This window comes from Petromyzon marinus, unplaced genomic scaffold, assembly GCF_048934315.1.
Source record: "Petromyzon marinus isolate PM22_M1 ecotype Great Lakes invasive population unplaced genomic scaffold, UKy_Petmar_22M1.pri1.0 PM_G_Scaffold_53, whole genome shotgun sequence".
NCBI classification, from domain to species: Eukaryota; Metazoa; Chordata; class Hyperoartia; order Petromyzontiformes; family Petromyzontidae; genus Petromyzon; species Petromyzon marinus.
The window spans coordinates 125,896-141,855 of NW_027423006.1; the positions used below are offsets into that span (position 1 = coordinate 125,896).

Genomic DNA, 15,960 nt, shown 5'->3' on the forward strand with positions numbered 1-15,960 from the left:
AGAGTATCACGACCGATCGTAACCCTGGCTGACTCTCGCTCCCTCAACGGGAGCCCGCACCGCACGCCATGCGTGGTGTCCCCACGCTTAACCAGCGCTCGCCCAAGCCCCCACTAGGGCTGGTACTACACCCCGTATCCGTGGTGTCCACAGCAACAATGTAACATCTGCCGTGGCCTCGCAGGCCCGGCACGACACAGCGATATTCTCAGTCACTACACAGGTAACATTCATGGTGTGAGACGTATTCCCTAAGGATTTTTAAGACGGGGAGATATTTATATGGGGGGGGGCAATCGTGACGCTAGCACGTTGATGTTAGAGGTTTGATATATATTTGTGTGTACACTTATTTGTTAATGGTTTCATAATAATTAAATTGTTATTGGCAATTTGCAGTGTTAATATTGTTAAACTCACCTTTTGCCCGTCCAAGGACAGGTGTATTGCAGTAAATCTGAAACATTCAAGCGAAAGGCAGATCGCGGCGTCTTATTAATTGCATCAATTCGTGTGCAATTTGTGAGGCCGCGGTGACACAGACCTGTTTCACGTCAAGGTTATAATCCCTTGTTTATCGTGACGACCTTTTTACTTTGATGTCTCAACAACAGCGTTACGGAGATCGCGTGACGTGATGAGGGTTCTGCCTTAGTAGTGAGGGTTGTAAGTTGACGCTGAGGAGGAATGAGGCGTCTCCCCCCCCCCCCCCCCCCATGTGGAGTGACGTCACCTGCTCGTGACTTTACCTATCCACGTGACTTTAATGAGAGACCCAACAATGTCGTCGATGCCACCGTCGTCACCAAAGTTTTAAATCGACATTTATCGTCGGTATGTTTGGCTGCCACAATTGAGGCCTATATGCTTATTGGTTGCTTACAGTTCGGGATGAACTTTCATCTTAAGGCCTCGATCTGCTCGGCAATGTATCGTCACATTCCCGAACACAGCACGAGGTTGAGTTTCCTTACTGCGCCAACTAATCGCTCGGATGTGGACAAAGCAGTCGCAGGTGGTGACTATGACGAAGTAGCATGATTTTTGAGAGCAATTCAATTGCAAGATTGATCTCCGGTATGTGTGTGTGTGTGTGGGACCCGAGTTTATGTTTGAGTCTCTAAGGCAGGGGTGGGGAACGTTCGGCCCGTGGGCCGTATGAGGCCCACAAAATCATTTGGGTCTGGCCCTGCCAAGGCAACCCCGGTCGGGACTCGAAATTAAATAATTCTAGGAGCAAACCTGGAAAAGCAGTTGCGAGTAGCAGCAACATCAATACCAACTAACATCATCACACGCCTCACCAAAGAGAAGCAGTTCCAGCCATCGCATTAGGGGCGAGTTAATAAATATAACGGGCAAATTTGTAAGTGGATGATTTTGTATGGCCCGCGAATGATGTTATATAAATATCCAAATGGCCCTTGGCAGAAAAAAGGTTCCCCACCCCTGCTCTAAGGCTTCCAGTGATTTATTTTCAACCGACATTGCTTCAAGGAAGGCAAGAGGGCAGCTTTACAAGAGGCACTTAGCATAACAAGCTGCAACCATAACCTGCTATACCAGCTGGGTTGTGGCGAGTGTTGTCATGGTGTCATTGTGCATTGTACGATACCAGTTCTCGCTATTAGGTACGACGATTGTCGCGATATATGAACGTTCCGTCACGGGAGACTATCAGAAACCACAGACTCGGTATTCATATCCGTTATTAACCTATTAATGTTCGGTTTTGCACGACTGCTACAGACGTCAAAAAAACTTTACCATCAAAATATACGAAATGTATAAACACTTGAACACGTGGTAGTAGTAGGAAGCTTTTGCGACCAATTTTGTCCATGAGGGGGTTTTTTGGGGGGGTTAGATCACTTAAATATGTCGTTAAACCCGCCACCACCGACAGCCAATGAGGAAGGTTTGTCATGTGAACAAGACGTGCCAATTCGTTACGAGTGCAGCACGACACCGGTTGTGTGTTGGGGAGCCAAATCTGGCTGTCGCCTGACGATGCCGGCTGTAATTACTGGTGAAACAGCATCCTCAAATAGTAAATGTTGTGGATTTACCCTCAAACACACCTGTGTGCTGTACTATTAAAGAATTGGCCACGTTCTAATTACCCTCAAACACACCGGTGTGCTGTACTAGTAAAGAATTGGCCACGTTATATTTACCCTCAAACGCACCGGTGTGCTGTACTAGTAAAGAATTGGCCACGTTCTATTTACCCTCAAACACACCGGTGTGCTGTACTAGTTTTGAGGTGCAACTGACGACACGGACACGGTTTTTTAGTAGGGGCTGATGCCAAGGTTTATTAAGGGCTACTGCCGGTAACTTATTAAAGGCTTACGCCCAACAGGTGACAACCCTAATATCTCCCCAGGGGAAAGGGTACTGGGAGGTCCCCAGCTCCACACAGGCTATACGTGATCTCCCCCCCCCCAGCACCGACCGAGGGATCACCCAACTCGGTCGGCCGAGTGAAGTATCACACTCGCCTGGCGCTGATTCCCCCTACCCTGGATCCCGACCCCCCAACTCTCTCCGTTCCTGGCCCTTCACGACGACCCCCTCTACGTCACGGGTTCCCCCTTATATATCCCCCGTAACTTCTGACGTCATCCCTTTTCACTCCCTGCGTGACATGACGTCCTCCACTACTCCTCTACATTACCCCCCCCGTGAAAAAAACCCAGCCGACCCGTCTGCAACAATTATGCGAACCCCAAGGACGCATGCGTATAGAGACAACCCCGGCTGCTAGTAGAACACAACACTAGGGCAGCACGGGATCAGAAAAGTCTGGACAGTCACCACCCGGCAACGTAAGTGGCGACATGGCAGGGGATCGAAGTAGACGACTTCGCGGGCCGTCAGTGTATGCGCACGCCCCTTGAGTGCGTGCCCGCCGCCGGCCCGCTCCCCCGTGTGTTGTCGGCCGCCTGAGGCGACGGTGCGCCGGCCAAAGCCGAGCCAGCCGGCACGTAGCCGAGCTGAGGCGTCGCCGGCGGCACCACTGGCAGGGGCTCAGCTGGCGCCTCTAACGGCGGCCCACTGCTCCCTGTGGCGTCGGTGTCCGAACCGGGCGGTGGCCTGGAGGCCGGGTCGCCGCCGGGTCACCCCCCAGATGGCCCGCTGTTGGCGGCGTCACTGTCGGTGGCTCTGCGGGCATACACAAGGGCAGGACATCGCTCGCATTTCCACAACCCCCGCGGCCCGGCTCGTCGGACACAGCAATCGCCGACCGCTCCAAAAATGGGGATGAATCAGGGAGCCCCGGTGGCACCACCCGCTTGAGCGGCGACGGGTGCACAGTCCAGTGACGACGGCCCCACCGGATGCGGACACATTGCGGACAGCGGACCTCCACGACCTCGACAGGGCCCTGCCATGGGCGATGTAATTTAGGAGACGTACCCACCGGCACTTGGGGGCAGTGCAGCCACGCCAACTGGCCCTTTTCCCACGGGCGGTCGACAGCCTGGTGTTTGGGCAGACGCTCGGAGGCCGCCTATCGGCTGGCCGAATTATCTAACGCCGCCAACCGCGCCTCGCGCAGCCGATCGAGCGCAATCCTCATCTGGATGGGAACAGGCGAACCCTTTTTGGCAGGCCCGAGGTCCAGTTGGATGTGCATCAGGGGTTCGGGTTCTCTTCCATACATGAGGTAAAATGGTGAGAACCCCGTCGAGGCATGAGGAGCTAACCTGTACGTGGCCAGCACCCCCAGGATGAACAGGTCCCAGTCCAATTCGGACGTGCTCACATGATGACACAGCATGGACGTGAGCGTGCGGTTTAATCGCTCTACCATCCCGTCGGACTGGGGGTGGTAGGGCGAGGTGTGGACCTTCTTCGTCCCAAGGAGGTCACAGACCTTCTTGAGCAAACGGGAAGAAAAATTCCGCCCCTGATCCGCCAAGAGCTGTTCTGGCGCCCCTTTGTCAAGGACGTACCCCTGAACAACGCCTCAGTGATGGACGAGGCCGATTGGTCCACCAGAGGCCACGCCATAGGCCAACGTGTGAGATACTCCACGCCCACCAAGAGGTACCTATGGCCCCGATGGGATGCAGGGAATGGCCCCAGAATGTCGAGTGCCACGAGCTCATTGACACGAGAAACCCGGATGGACTGCAGCGGCGCCCGATCCTGACCAACAGGGGCCTTCCTCCGCGCACAGTCGTGGCAACCTTTCAAAATCAGAGCCACATCATCCTCCACACCCGGCCAATAGTAATTCCGTTTAAGGGTCAACAAGGTCGTATGGTAGCCGAAGTGCATAAGTTTTTCATGAATAACCCGGGTCAATTTTCCTCGTAAGCCAATGGGCACCACCACACAATAGCATTCCAACTGGGCATCCCAACACATGAGGAGGCCGTCATGTACTACGATCACCGGGGCCGCCGACGGAACCGAGCTACGGGCCTTTGACCCAACCCGGCGTCGCAGCCTCAGCAGAGAGGAATCTTCCATCTGCAACTTGGACCATACCTCCCGGGGGAGTCCCAGGCCAAAATCAACAGGCAATGCAATGCCACACCCGGAGGGGGTGCCGCTTCGGGCCGATGCGACCAACTGGGCCGCAGTGTTCACTGGGGCCTTACAGCGGCTGGAACCCAGGGCACAAGCGCACCCGCTGTCCGGGGGCAGCCTGGAAAGGCCGTCCGCATTCCCATGCCGAGTCCCCTTCCTGTGGATGACATCGAAGGGGTACTCCTGGAGCGCCTCGAGCCAGCGGGACAGCTGACCCGAGGGCTGGTCAATTCACAGGGAATACTGCAGGGCTGCATGGTCAGTCCGGACGGTGAACCGGCGACCATACAAATACGGCCGGTACATCTGGACAAAAAAAACAAAAGCCAGCAGCTCCCTCCTGGTGACGCAGTATCGCTGCTCAGTGGGAGACAATAGGCCACCACCTGTTCCACCCCATCGATCACCTGGGCCAAGACGGCTCCAATGCCCGTGTCACTGGCGTCGGTGTCGAGAAGGGTTTAGAGAAATCGGGATACCCCAAGGGCGGCGCATCCGCCAGGGCCGTGCGAAGCGCCACAAAGGCGTTTTCCTCCTCCATCCCCCAGCGAAATTTTGTACCTTTGGCCGAGAGGGCGTGCAGTGGCTTCGCAATAGTCGCAAAATCGCGAACGAAACCGACGATAGTATGATGCGAAGCCGGTTCCGGCGTCGCGCCAACAATGGCGGCCGGTTCCTGCATCGCAGCGACAATGGCGGCTGGATCCGGCGGCGCATAAAAAATGGCGCCCGATTGCCGCGGCACACCCGGCAGCGCGTTGGCGGGAATTATGGTTTTGGCAGGATTCGCGATGTCGGCGATCCCGCGGTTTTGGCAAAAATCACCGCCCGCCGAGTGTACGCGGTCCCCCACCTCTGCCAAAGCGACGGCGAGCTGCGCCATCGTGAGCTGCAGCGTCTCCAGCCTGGCCGCGATGGCGCACCACTCGTCCGACGGCGGCGCGGCAGCTCCCCCGACCGCCGCCTCCTCTGGCCCCGACTGGACCATCTCCACGGGGAACATCACCGGGCCCCCGGTCTCCGGGATCATCGCCAGCTCGCCGACGTCCTTGTCGCCCTGGTGCACCCTAGGCGTAGTCTTTCGTTTCGCGCCGGATCTAGGCATTGCGGCGCGGAACGAAACCACTTCTGGCACCAGTTGTTGAGGTGCAATTGACGACACGGACACGGTTCTTTAGTAGTGGCTGATACCAAGTTTTATTAAGGGCTACTGCCGGTAACTTATTAAAGGCTTACGCCCAACAGGTGACAACCCTAATTTCTCCCCAGGGGAAAGGGTACCGGGAGGCCCCTAGCTCCACCCAGGCTATACGTAATTTCCCCCCCCCCAGCACCAACCGAGGGATCACCCAACTCGGTCGGCCGGGTGAAGTAGCACACTCGCCTGGCGCTGATTCCCCCTAACCTGGATCCCAACTCCCCAACTCTCTCCGTTCCTGGCCCTTCGCGACAACCCCCTCTACATCACGGGTTCCCCCTTATATATCCCCCGTAACTTCTGACATCATCCCTTTTCACCCCCCTGAGTGACATGACGTCCTCCACTACTCCTCTACACTAGGAAAGAATTGGCAACGTCTATTTACCCTCAAACAAATCGGTGTGCTGTACTAGTAAAGAATTGGCCACGTCTATTTACTCTCAAACACATCGGTGTGCTGTACTAATAAAGAATTGGCCACGTTCTATTTACCCTCAAACGCACCGGTGTGCTGTACTAGTAAGGAATTGGCCACATTCTATTTACCCTCAAACATACCGGTGTGCTGTACTAGTAAGGAATTGGCCACGTTCTATTTACATGACACCATACCAATTGGTTGGCGGGTTTAACGACACTTATATTGAAGTGATCTCACCCAGAAAATAAAACCGTATGGATATATAACTGTCTTGGTACGAAGCGTACCAAATGCCACTAGGTTTGTATTTAAATTCTAGTATGCATTATCTCCACAAGGGTGCACACACACATACATTGTACCCAGGTTCAATGAAATCTTATCGCAAAGAGAAACATACTCTTTGGTTCTTTTTGTAAAGTCACGTAGGTAATACAATAAAATAAATCACGACGTTTCGATTGCAACACAAGCAATCATCATCATCAGGTAGGAAAACCATGCATCGTTAGCCCAATTAGTTATTAGACGACAAACTGATTCATATTCTTAGTTTTTTCGGTAAAGTCACGTTGAAGAGAAACAACAAAATAACAAAATATATATAAAACAATAAAAAATTCTCACGACGTTTCGACCATAACTCAAACGGTCATCATCAGGTGTGTCGGTTTGCATAAATTATTTTTTAAAACGGCACATTTATTTATTTATAAAAAATAATTTATGCAAACCGACACACCTGATGATGACCGTTTGAGTTATGGTCGAAACGTCGTGAGAATTTTTTATTGTTTTATATATATTTTGTTATTTTGTTGTTTCTCTTCAACGTGACTTTACCGAAAAAACTAAGAATATGAATTACTGCAGTCACGAAAGCTTTAAATCAAAATTTAAACTGATTCATCTTCATCGCACTTGTGGTGGTCACGTGACTGATAGGCGTGACCAGGTTGTGATTCGCCGTGGACGTTGATTTATTGGAGACGTTATCGGAGCCATTGGTGATGATGGCTTCTGCCTTTTGGCAGTACAGCATTCGCTGCAAAGTGGCGACAATCTCTTTGTCCCGAATCGAGTAGATGATGGGGTTCATGGCGGAGTTGAGCTCCGCTATGAGCAAGAAGTACTTATCAAAGGCCAGGACATTGCAGTCCGAGCAGAATGAATCCAGCAGCAGAATCACCAGGCCTGGCGTCCAGCACACGATGAAGGCTCCTGAGAGGCGACGGCACGAGACACACGAGTCAGGCATTTTGATAGCAACGTGTGGAACAAGATCAGCGTTGTTCCCTGAAACCCGTGGAAGGTCAAGGCACAACCCTGCAATGGCTTGCTCCATGACTGCTGCAAGGAGGGCCCCTCCACTAGAGGAGAACTGTGGAGAGGCCCTTTAGAGGCTTCTTTTCCCACCTGCTTTTCCACCGTTGGCCAGACGAGGAACCACACTTTACCTCGCTACACCCAGACCTGCCGATCGACAAACTGTGGCTAGACCCCTACGTACTGCCGGGTGGACAGAGGCGGTGGGGGGGGGAGATAAAAAAAAAAACTTTGCCCCGTTGTTTCAACCGCTGTGCTAGAATAGTCGTCGTACGAATGATAATTCACAGGCCTTCGTCAATCCTCTGCGTACTTCAACCTAGCCGGTGCAGTTTGGTGAAACGACTGGGGAGGTGCCGCACCTGGTGCCGATAACGACTCGCCACCGTTAGCCGTGGTTCGAAATCGAACAGCAGTCGCTGGGTTCATAGCGCCAGTACGCTAACCACTGGGCCACTGTTTCCCCTAAAGCTGTTCGGCATGCGATATGAGCCATGAATGTTGCCCACAACCAAAATCACCCAGAGAACATTCACCAAATCCGATCAGAAGCTGAGCAGAGTGTTGAGCCAAGACGGTGCTTGGTTAGGCGACTGTCACGCACGTCAGATTGATGTAGCCTGCCCCGGAGGCTACATGGTGGCCAGTGCAACAATCTCCATTGTTGTGCTACACTTTCTATGCTCCCACGTCTATTTACCCCACCTTTACACAACCCACACTACAAAATGACTCCCTACACATGCACCGGATCGACACAAGGGGCTGTACACACGCACACACGCTCGAAGACGAATGTGAATCGTGTTGTCGAATATGAGCACCTGCTGCCCAGACCCACAACACTTACCCAACATGATGGTGACCGTTATGAGCAAGCTCATGGTGGCCTTTTTCCTCTGGGTGGACCTGGAGGTATTCTGCGGCACGGGTATCGTGTTCCTCCACACGTGCACGAAGATGTGACTGTAGAGTCCCACCATGATCAGGAATGTGGAGAGATTGGAGCCGGCCCAGAAGATGACGTAGCTGGTGCTGTACAGGGGCGCCATGGTGGAGCACGTGCTGATGTTGCAGATACAGTTCCAGCCCATGCTGGGAATGGCACCGGTGATGATGGACACGAGCCAGATGATCGCAATGACGACCGCGACGCGCCGCTCGCTCATCCGCGAATGCATCTGCATCCGGAACACCGTGATGTGCCGCTCTATGGCTATGGCCAGGAGGCTGGCAACGGAGGCCGTGAGGCTCGTGTTGATCAGCCCCTGGCGTAGCATCCAGGTCGGCAGCGACAGCTTGTGAGTGTTGGGTCCCGTGTTGAACATCAGGTAGACGTACGCCGCTCCCGCAAAGAAATCCGCCACGGCCAGGTTGGCCATGAGGAAGTAGATGGGGTGGTGGCGTTTCTTGTTGATGTATACGGCGAGCATGACGAGGACGTTGGCCAGCATGATGAAGAGGCACATGGTGATGCCGAGCACCATGACCAGCACGCTGGTGACAGACCACTCGTCGTACAGTGGCCTTTTGATGTTGTTGTAGAAGAAGGTGATCGTCTCATTGTGGTGGCAGCTGCCGTCCATCTCGTTCTCGCGTTTTGTTTCCCACGCCGACACCCACCTGCAAAGCGAAGATTCATTAAAGTTAAGAGAAACGTTACACTCTTGTCCCGAACCAAATGTTTTTAAATGGACCGATTTATATTAAAAAAGGCGAATTGAGTATTGTTTTTTGCCGTGTAGTCAAGTTACAAGGTAATTTATGAGGCGGCTATATTGTGCTGTGATAGACGACTGTTGCCTGAAACATCGCCTGTTAGATGTTTTGTCCGTTTTTAAGGTCCACGGTGTTATTGTGACCCACTACAGCCTATACAGTATACAGTGTTTACACTACAGTATACACTACAGAATAATAGTATATATACATACTGTGTACACTACAGTATACACTACAGCCTATATATATACACGTGTACCAAGGCCGTGTGAGTCTGTGGGTCTCTGTGTGAGTGTGTGGGTCTATGTGTGAGTCTGTGGGGCTCTGTGAGTCTTTGTGTGAACCTGTGGATCCTTGTGTGAGTCGGTGGGTCTCTGTGTGAGTCTGTGGGGCTCTGTGAGTCTTTGTGTGAACCTGTGGATCCTTGTGTGAGTCGGTGGGTCTCTGTGTGAGTCTGTGGGTCTCTGTGTGAATGTGTGGGTCTCTTTGTGTGTGGGTCTCTGTACGAGTCTGTAGGTCTCTGTGTGAGTGTGTGATGTTTTTGTGTGAGTTTCCGGGTCTCTGTGTGAGTCTCTGTGTGAGTCTGTGGGTCTCTGTGTGAGTCTGTGGGTCTCTGTGTGAGTCTGTGGGTTCGTGTAAGTCTCTGTGTGAGTGTGCAGGTCTCTGTGTGAGTCTTTGTGTGAGTCTGTGGATCCATGTGTGCGTCTGTGGGTCTCTGTGTGAGTCTGTGGGTCTCTGTGTGAATGTGTGGGACTCTGTGTGTGTGGGTCTCTGTACGAGTGTGTTGGTCTCTGTGTGAGTGTGTGGTGTTTTTGTGTGAGTCTCCGGGTCTCTGTGTGAGTCTCTGTGTGAGTCTGTGGGTCTCTGTGTGAGTCTGTGGGTACTCTGTGTGAGTCTGTGGATCTCTATGTGAGTCTGTGGGTCTCTGTGTGAGTTTGTGGGTTCGTGTGAGTCTCTGTGTGAGTGTGCAAGTCTCTGTGTGAGTCTGTGGGTCTCTGTGTGAGCCTGTGGGTCTCTGTGTGAGTCTTTGGGTCTCTGTGTGAGTCTGTGGGTTCGTGTAAGTCTCTATGTGAGTGTGCGGGTCTCTGTTTGAGTCTGTGGATCCATGTGTGAGTCTGTGGGTATCTGTGTGAGTCTGTGGGTATCTGTGTGAATGTGTGGGTCTCTCTGTGTGTGGGTCTCTGTACGAGTCTGTAGGTCTCTGTGTGAGTGCGTGGTGTTTTTGTGTGAGTCTCCGGGTCTCTGTGTGAGTCTTTGGGTGTCTGTGTGAGTCTGTGGGTCTCTGTGTGAGTCTGTGGGTTTCTGTGTGAGTCTGTGGGTCTCTGTGTGAGGCTGTGGGTCTCTGTGTGAGTCTGTGGGTCTCTGTGTGAGTCTTTGGGTTATTGTGAGTCTGTGGGTCTCTGTGTGAGTCTGCGGGTCTCTGTGAGTCTGTGGGTCTCTGTGTGAGTCTGTTGATCCATGTATGAGTCTGTGGGTGTCTGTGTGAGTATGTGGGTCTATGTGTGAGTCTGTGGGTCTCTGTGTGAGTATCTGTGTGAGTCTGTGAATCCATGTTTGAGTCTGTGGGTGTCTGTGTGAGTCTGTGAATCCATGTTTGAGTCTGTGGGTGTCTGTGTGAGTCTGTGTGAGTGTGGGTCTCTGTGTGAGTCTGTGGGTCTTTGTGTGAGTCTGTGGGTCTCTGTGTGAGGCTGTGGGTCTCTGTGTGAGTCTGTGGGTCTCTGTGTGAGTCTGCGGGTTCTTGTGAGTCTGTGGGTCTCTGTGTGAGTCTGTGGGTTCGTGTGAGTCTCTGTGTGAGTGTGTGGGTCTCTGTGTGAGTCTGTGGGTCTCTGTGTGAGTCTGTGGGTTCGTGTGAGTCTCTATGTGAGTGTGTGGTTCTCTGTGTGCGTCTGTGGGTCTCTGTGTGAGTCTGTAGATTCATGTTTGAGGCTGTGGGTCTCTGTGGAAGTCTGTGGGTCTCTGTGTGAGTCGGTGGGTCTCTGTGTGAGTGTGTGGGTCTATTTGTGAGTCTGTGGGTCTCTGTGAGAGTCTCTGTGTGAGTCTGTGGATCCATGTGTGAGTCAGTGGGTGTCTGTGTGAGTCTGTGTGAGTCTGTGGGTCTCTGTGTGAGTCTCCGGGTCTCTGTGTGAGTCTGTGGGTCTCTGTGTGAGTCTGTGGGTTCGTGTGAGTCTCCGGGTCTCTGTGTGAGTCTGTGGGTCTCTGTGCGTCTCTGTGTGAGTCTGTGGGTCTATGTGTGAGTCTATGGGTCTCTGTGTGAGTGAGTCTGTGGGTCTTTGTGTGAGTCCATGGGTCTCTGTGTGAGTATGTGGGTCTCTGTGTGAGTCTCCGGGTCTCTGTGTGAGTCTGTGGGTCTCTGTGCGTCTCTGTGTGAGTCTGTGGGTCTATGTGTGAGTCTGTGGGTCTCTGTGTGAGTGAGTCTGTGGGTCTCTGTGTGAGTCCATGGGTCTCTGTGTGAGTGTGTGGGTCTCTGTGTGAGTCTCCGGGTCTCTGTGTGAGTCTCTGTGCGTCTCTGTGTGAGTCCGTGGGTCTTTGTGTGAGTGTGTGAGTGCATACTCTTTGGTTCTATTGGGTAAAGTCACGTAGGTGAAAATAAAATAACAAAAAATCACGATGTTTCGGCCACAACACAAGCGGCCTTCATCAGGTGAAGGGACGAGACTGTCTGGAGGACAGCGCTGGAGTGAGAGAAGCCACGCTTAGATCACGACCTTTAAGCTGTGTGAGAAGAAAAACACAAAGTGCCTTGACAAAGGAATTAGCATATAATTTAGCATTGAAATGGCTCATTGAAATAGCTAAGTTAAAGTATACACATCGGCAGAGGTACCCCTTGACAAAGGAATTAGCATAGAATTTAGCATTGAAATAACTGAGTGATTAGCTTGTAACTGGTCACAGAAATAGCTATGTTAAAGTCAGAGCATATACATTCACCGAGGCACCTAGTACTCATCAAACAGGAGAATTTAGCGAAACACAACCACGCTCAGACAGCGGACCTTTAAACTGTGTGCGAGCAAACAAGGTGTTCTGACGAAGAAATTAGCATAAAAATTAGCATTTGATTGGCGGATTTTAGGAAAGAGGTGGTGTACGTGCCGGTGGACTTGCCGTTTGGCGCGGGGGGGGGGAGTTTACCTATTGATGGTATACAAGCACGCACACACACACGTGGGTCGGTAGTGGGGGTGGGTAGGTGGGTCGGTGGTGGGGTTGGGTAGGTGGGTGGGTGGTGGGGGTGGGTGGGGGGGCCACTCCGCCTACCGCGTACTTCATAGACGCCACGCACTCACACACGCTGACCAACCCACCCACCCCCACCCACCACCACGACCACCTAACCACAACCAACCCACCTACCCACCACCTACCCATCTACCCACCCCCACCACCCACCCACCTACCCACCCCCACCACCTACCCACCCACCCTCACCACCCACCCACTACACAGCACCCACCCACCTACCCACCCCCACCACCGACGCACCCCCACCACCTACCCACCCACCCCCACAACCGACCCACCTACCCACCCCCACCACCCACCCACCTACCCACCCCACTACCGACCCACCTACCCACCCCCCACCACCTAACCACCCACCTAACCCACCCACACCACCTACCCACCCCCACCACCGACCCACCACCGACCCACCCCCACCACCGACCCACCTACCCACCCACCTACCCACCTACCTACCCACCCACCTACCCACCTACCACCCCCACCACCCACCCACCTATCCACCCATCTACCCACCCCCACCACCTACCCACCCCACCACCTACTCACCCCCACCACCCACCCACCTACCCACCTATCCCACCCCCACCACACACCCACCACCTACCCACCCCACCACCCACCCACCTACCCACCCCCACCACCTACCCACCCACCTACCCACCCCCACCACCCACCCACCTACCCACCCCCACCACCTACCCACCCCCACCACCTACCCACCCCCACCAGGCTGACCCCCCCATAGTCTTCGCTGTTACAAACTGCTTCACCACGCTGTCGCTAAACAACGCGCACTGCTACTTAAAAGGCTGTACAAAGCTACAACACCGTGCTGCTTTGTACACCACGCAGCCCCGAAACACCGCGCACTCAGAGAGGCTGACCACCCGAGTCCTCGCGATGCAGAGTCTCACGATCTGTATGTAGACTGCAGGAGGAGGAATCCGAGGAGCTATGAAGCTCTTTTCCACACACGTCCAGTAGGGGGGTCACAGGGGTCAGTAAGCGACTACAAACTTCAGCAAACTGATAACCGTGCTCTTACCAAAAGGCTCCACAAACGCCGCGCACTCGCTAATCGCACTCGCCCGATTAATTATTTTTTATTGCCCAGAGCATCATCCTCTGCATAGACGAAGCACACCTCTCACCCCTCCCCCAAACGCTCCCGAAGCAACACGAAAATTCCCACTTGCCGCCATCAGCTCTGGAATTCCCTCCCGTCCCCTCTTCTCCTCATCCCCACAAGTTCTTGATGACAACGACCTCGGCTCAATTCAAGACACATCGAACCCTAACTACATTCTAACTACATTTTGACATTTGCCGTTAGTTGCTGACCGCTCGTTTGACTTTTGTGCCTATGCTCAGCAACTGTTTAACAACAAAGTACCCGAAACTAACTCCTACGTATACACACACGTGTACACACACGCGTGTACACACACGTATACACACACACAGGTGTACACACACACACGCGTGTACACACACACGTGTGTACACACACACGTGTACACACACGCACGCATGTACACACACACACACGTGTACACACACGCGTGTACACACACGTGTACACACACAGGTGTACACACACGTGTAAACATACACGCGTGTACACACACACGCGTGTACACACACACGTGTACACGCACACACGTAGACACACACACATAGACACACAACAACCGCCATTCGCCACTAAGTGGCGGTGACGTCACCACGACGCTTGTGCCAGGCCATGTGCACCTTGAGGCTGCAGTCACGGGAAGTGGGAAGGACGTCTTGGACGAGTGTGATCCTTCTACAGATGTCTCTGCATTTTTCGAAGCGATTTTTTTCTTCGGATATCTCGGGATTTTGTTTGACTCTCCAGATTTCTCAGGAGTTTCGCAGACTGTATCCAAGACATTTCAGATATAGTCTCTAGATTTACCAATATTTTTTTTTACAAAGCTCTCCGATTTTCTGCAGATTTCTCTTTGCCGTACTATCTCCAGATTTCTCGATTAACAAACAAAAAAATATTCTCAAGAATTGCCAGTTACTTTTGCATCCAGATTTCACAGATTTTCGAAAGTTAATCCACAGCTGAAAAAAAACATGTAGCAGGAACGCTTAGTAAACGTCACAACGTTTATGCTCTCGTGGGGGCTGACGCCCCGCTCCCCGTGAGAGGGCGGGATGCCCCCCCCCCCCCCCCAGCTGCTAAGCCCTTGTGTCAACACGGCGACCGCCCTCGAGTGGTTATTTATTAACTCGCTGGCAGCTGCAGAAACTCCGCAGCTGTACGGATACTCATTAGTTTGCGCTCTCGGGATAACCACCCAGTTTCAGTTTCATTTATTTGGTGTATAGCCCTGTGAGCCATTCGGCTCTTGAATCGGGTGCAACCGCAACAAACAAAAACGCGAACAAGAAAACATCTTAAAGTGACTTTGTGACTTTGTGGAAACAGAAAATCCAGGAAAAAATCCTGAAAAAGCACCGTACACCAACGCTGTGTGCAAAAATCCCATCAGTCTAACTCCGTACTACAACAAACATGGCCAAACCAAACCCACTAATTTATATCACCCACACACGGCAGTGTGCCAATCGCTGTTCCACCACTCTTCACACACACGCACAACGCGTCGACCATCAATCTTGTACCAAGGTTTTATTCCCGGCGTGAATAGTGAACCCCTGTTTATGCCCCCCCCCCCAGCGAACACTCCACGGTTCTCGCCTAGCCTCTTATTTCCCACCCTTCGCGATGTGCGACTATTCTCAGGCTAGGGCTAACGGCTAACAGGGCTGAATTGAAGCAATTGGCAGGACCCCGGGGGTCTCATCACTGCCCCGGGGTGGGAAAAACCGCGTAGCGACACGAGTCTTGCCTTACCGACAGCAAAACTAGTGGTCAATCAATTGGCCTCGTTGAGAGCTACTCGGGGAACTAAGTTTCGTAAAAAGTTGAAAAATTACATAAACACGTTAAATTCACTGCGGGCGCAGGCTCGCCTTGGCATAGAAGCTGAGGATCGATGGCTGACCGGAGGGCGGACTGAAAAATAATAAATATTGACCTGATTTTTTCGGGACCCCGGGGTCACGCCAAATGAAATTGACCAACTGAACGATCACTCACCTCGCACGGTGGAAGTTGGGGAGGACGCTGGGCAGCGAAGACTCTGCCTGGGCAATGGTTCGCAGCTGCACCCAACGGGCGTCAGGCGGACGCTGAGGGCGGCTGGGATTCAGGGCGGCTCCAGGTGAACTCTGAATTCAATTTGCTCTCTCCCTCCCCTCTTATCTTCTCAAAGCCTGTTAATCCCCGGGTGACATGATGTCATCTTGCACGTCCAATCGAGTTCTTTTTACGTGTCCCACCCATCACTACCTCTTCCTACCAACCCCCCAGTTGCTAAACCTCGATCCTCCACTCTGCTCGCAGACATACACACATTCTTTGTGCTTTCAAGAAACAATACCAAGATCCCCCGTGTAG

The 15,960-nt window shown here is 52.8% G+C and overlaps 1 protein-coding gene across 1 annotated transcript; it reads right to left on the reverse strand.

Moving 5' to 3' along the window:
- Nucleotides 1–6,907: 6,907 nt before the first annotated feature.
- On the reverse strand, nt 6,908–15,719 carry LOC142917803 (lysophosphatidic acid receptor 1-A-like). The gene is made up of 3 exons (XM_076062161.1): nt 15,601–15,719; nt 8,344–9,116; nt 6,908–7,388 (listed from the first exon to the last, which is right to left on the reverse strand). The coding sequence occupies exons 2-3, from the start codon at nt 9,077–9,079 to the stop codon at nt 7,057–7,059; spliced, it is 1,068 nt and encodes a 355-aa protein (XP_075918276.1). The 5' UTR covers nt 9,080–9,116; nt 15,601–15,719; the 3' UTR covers nt 6,908–7,056.
- Between the last annotated feature and the right edge of the window lie 241 nt (nt 15,720–15,960).

Bases quoted from the DNA above. Each gene is read 5' to 3' on its own strand.
- LOC142917803 (XM_076062161.1), bottom strand. From the start codon at position 9,079: ATGGACGGCAGCTGCCACCACAATGAGACGATCACCTTCTTCTACAAC. The intron at 7,389-8,343 runs GTAAGTGTTGTG...GTCGCCTCTCAG, and splicing joins AACGGTCACCATCATGTTGG to GAGCCTTCATCGTGTGCTGG.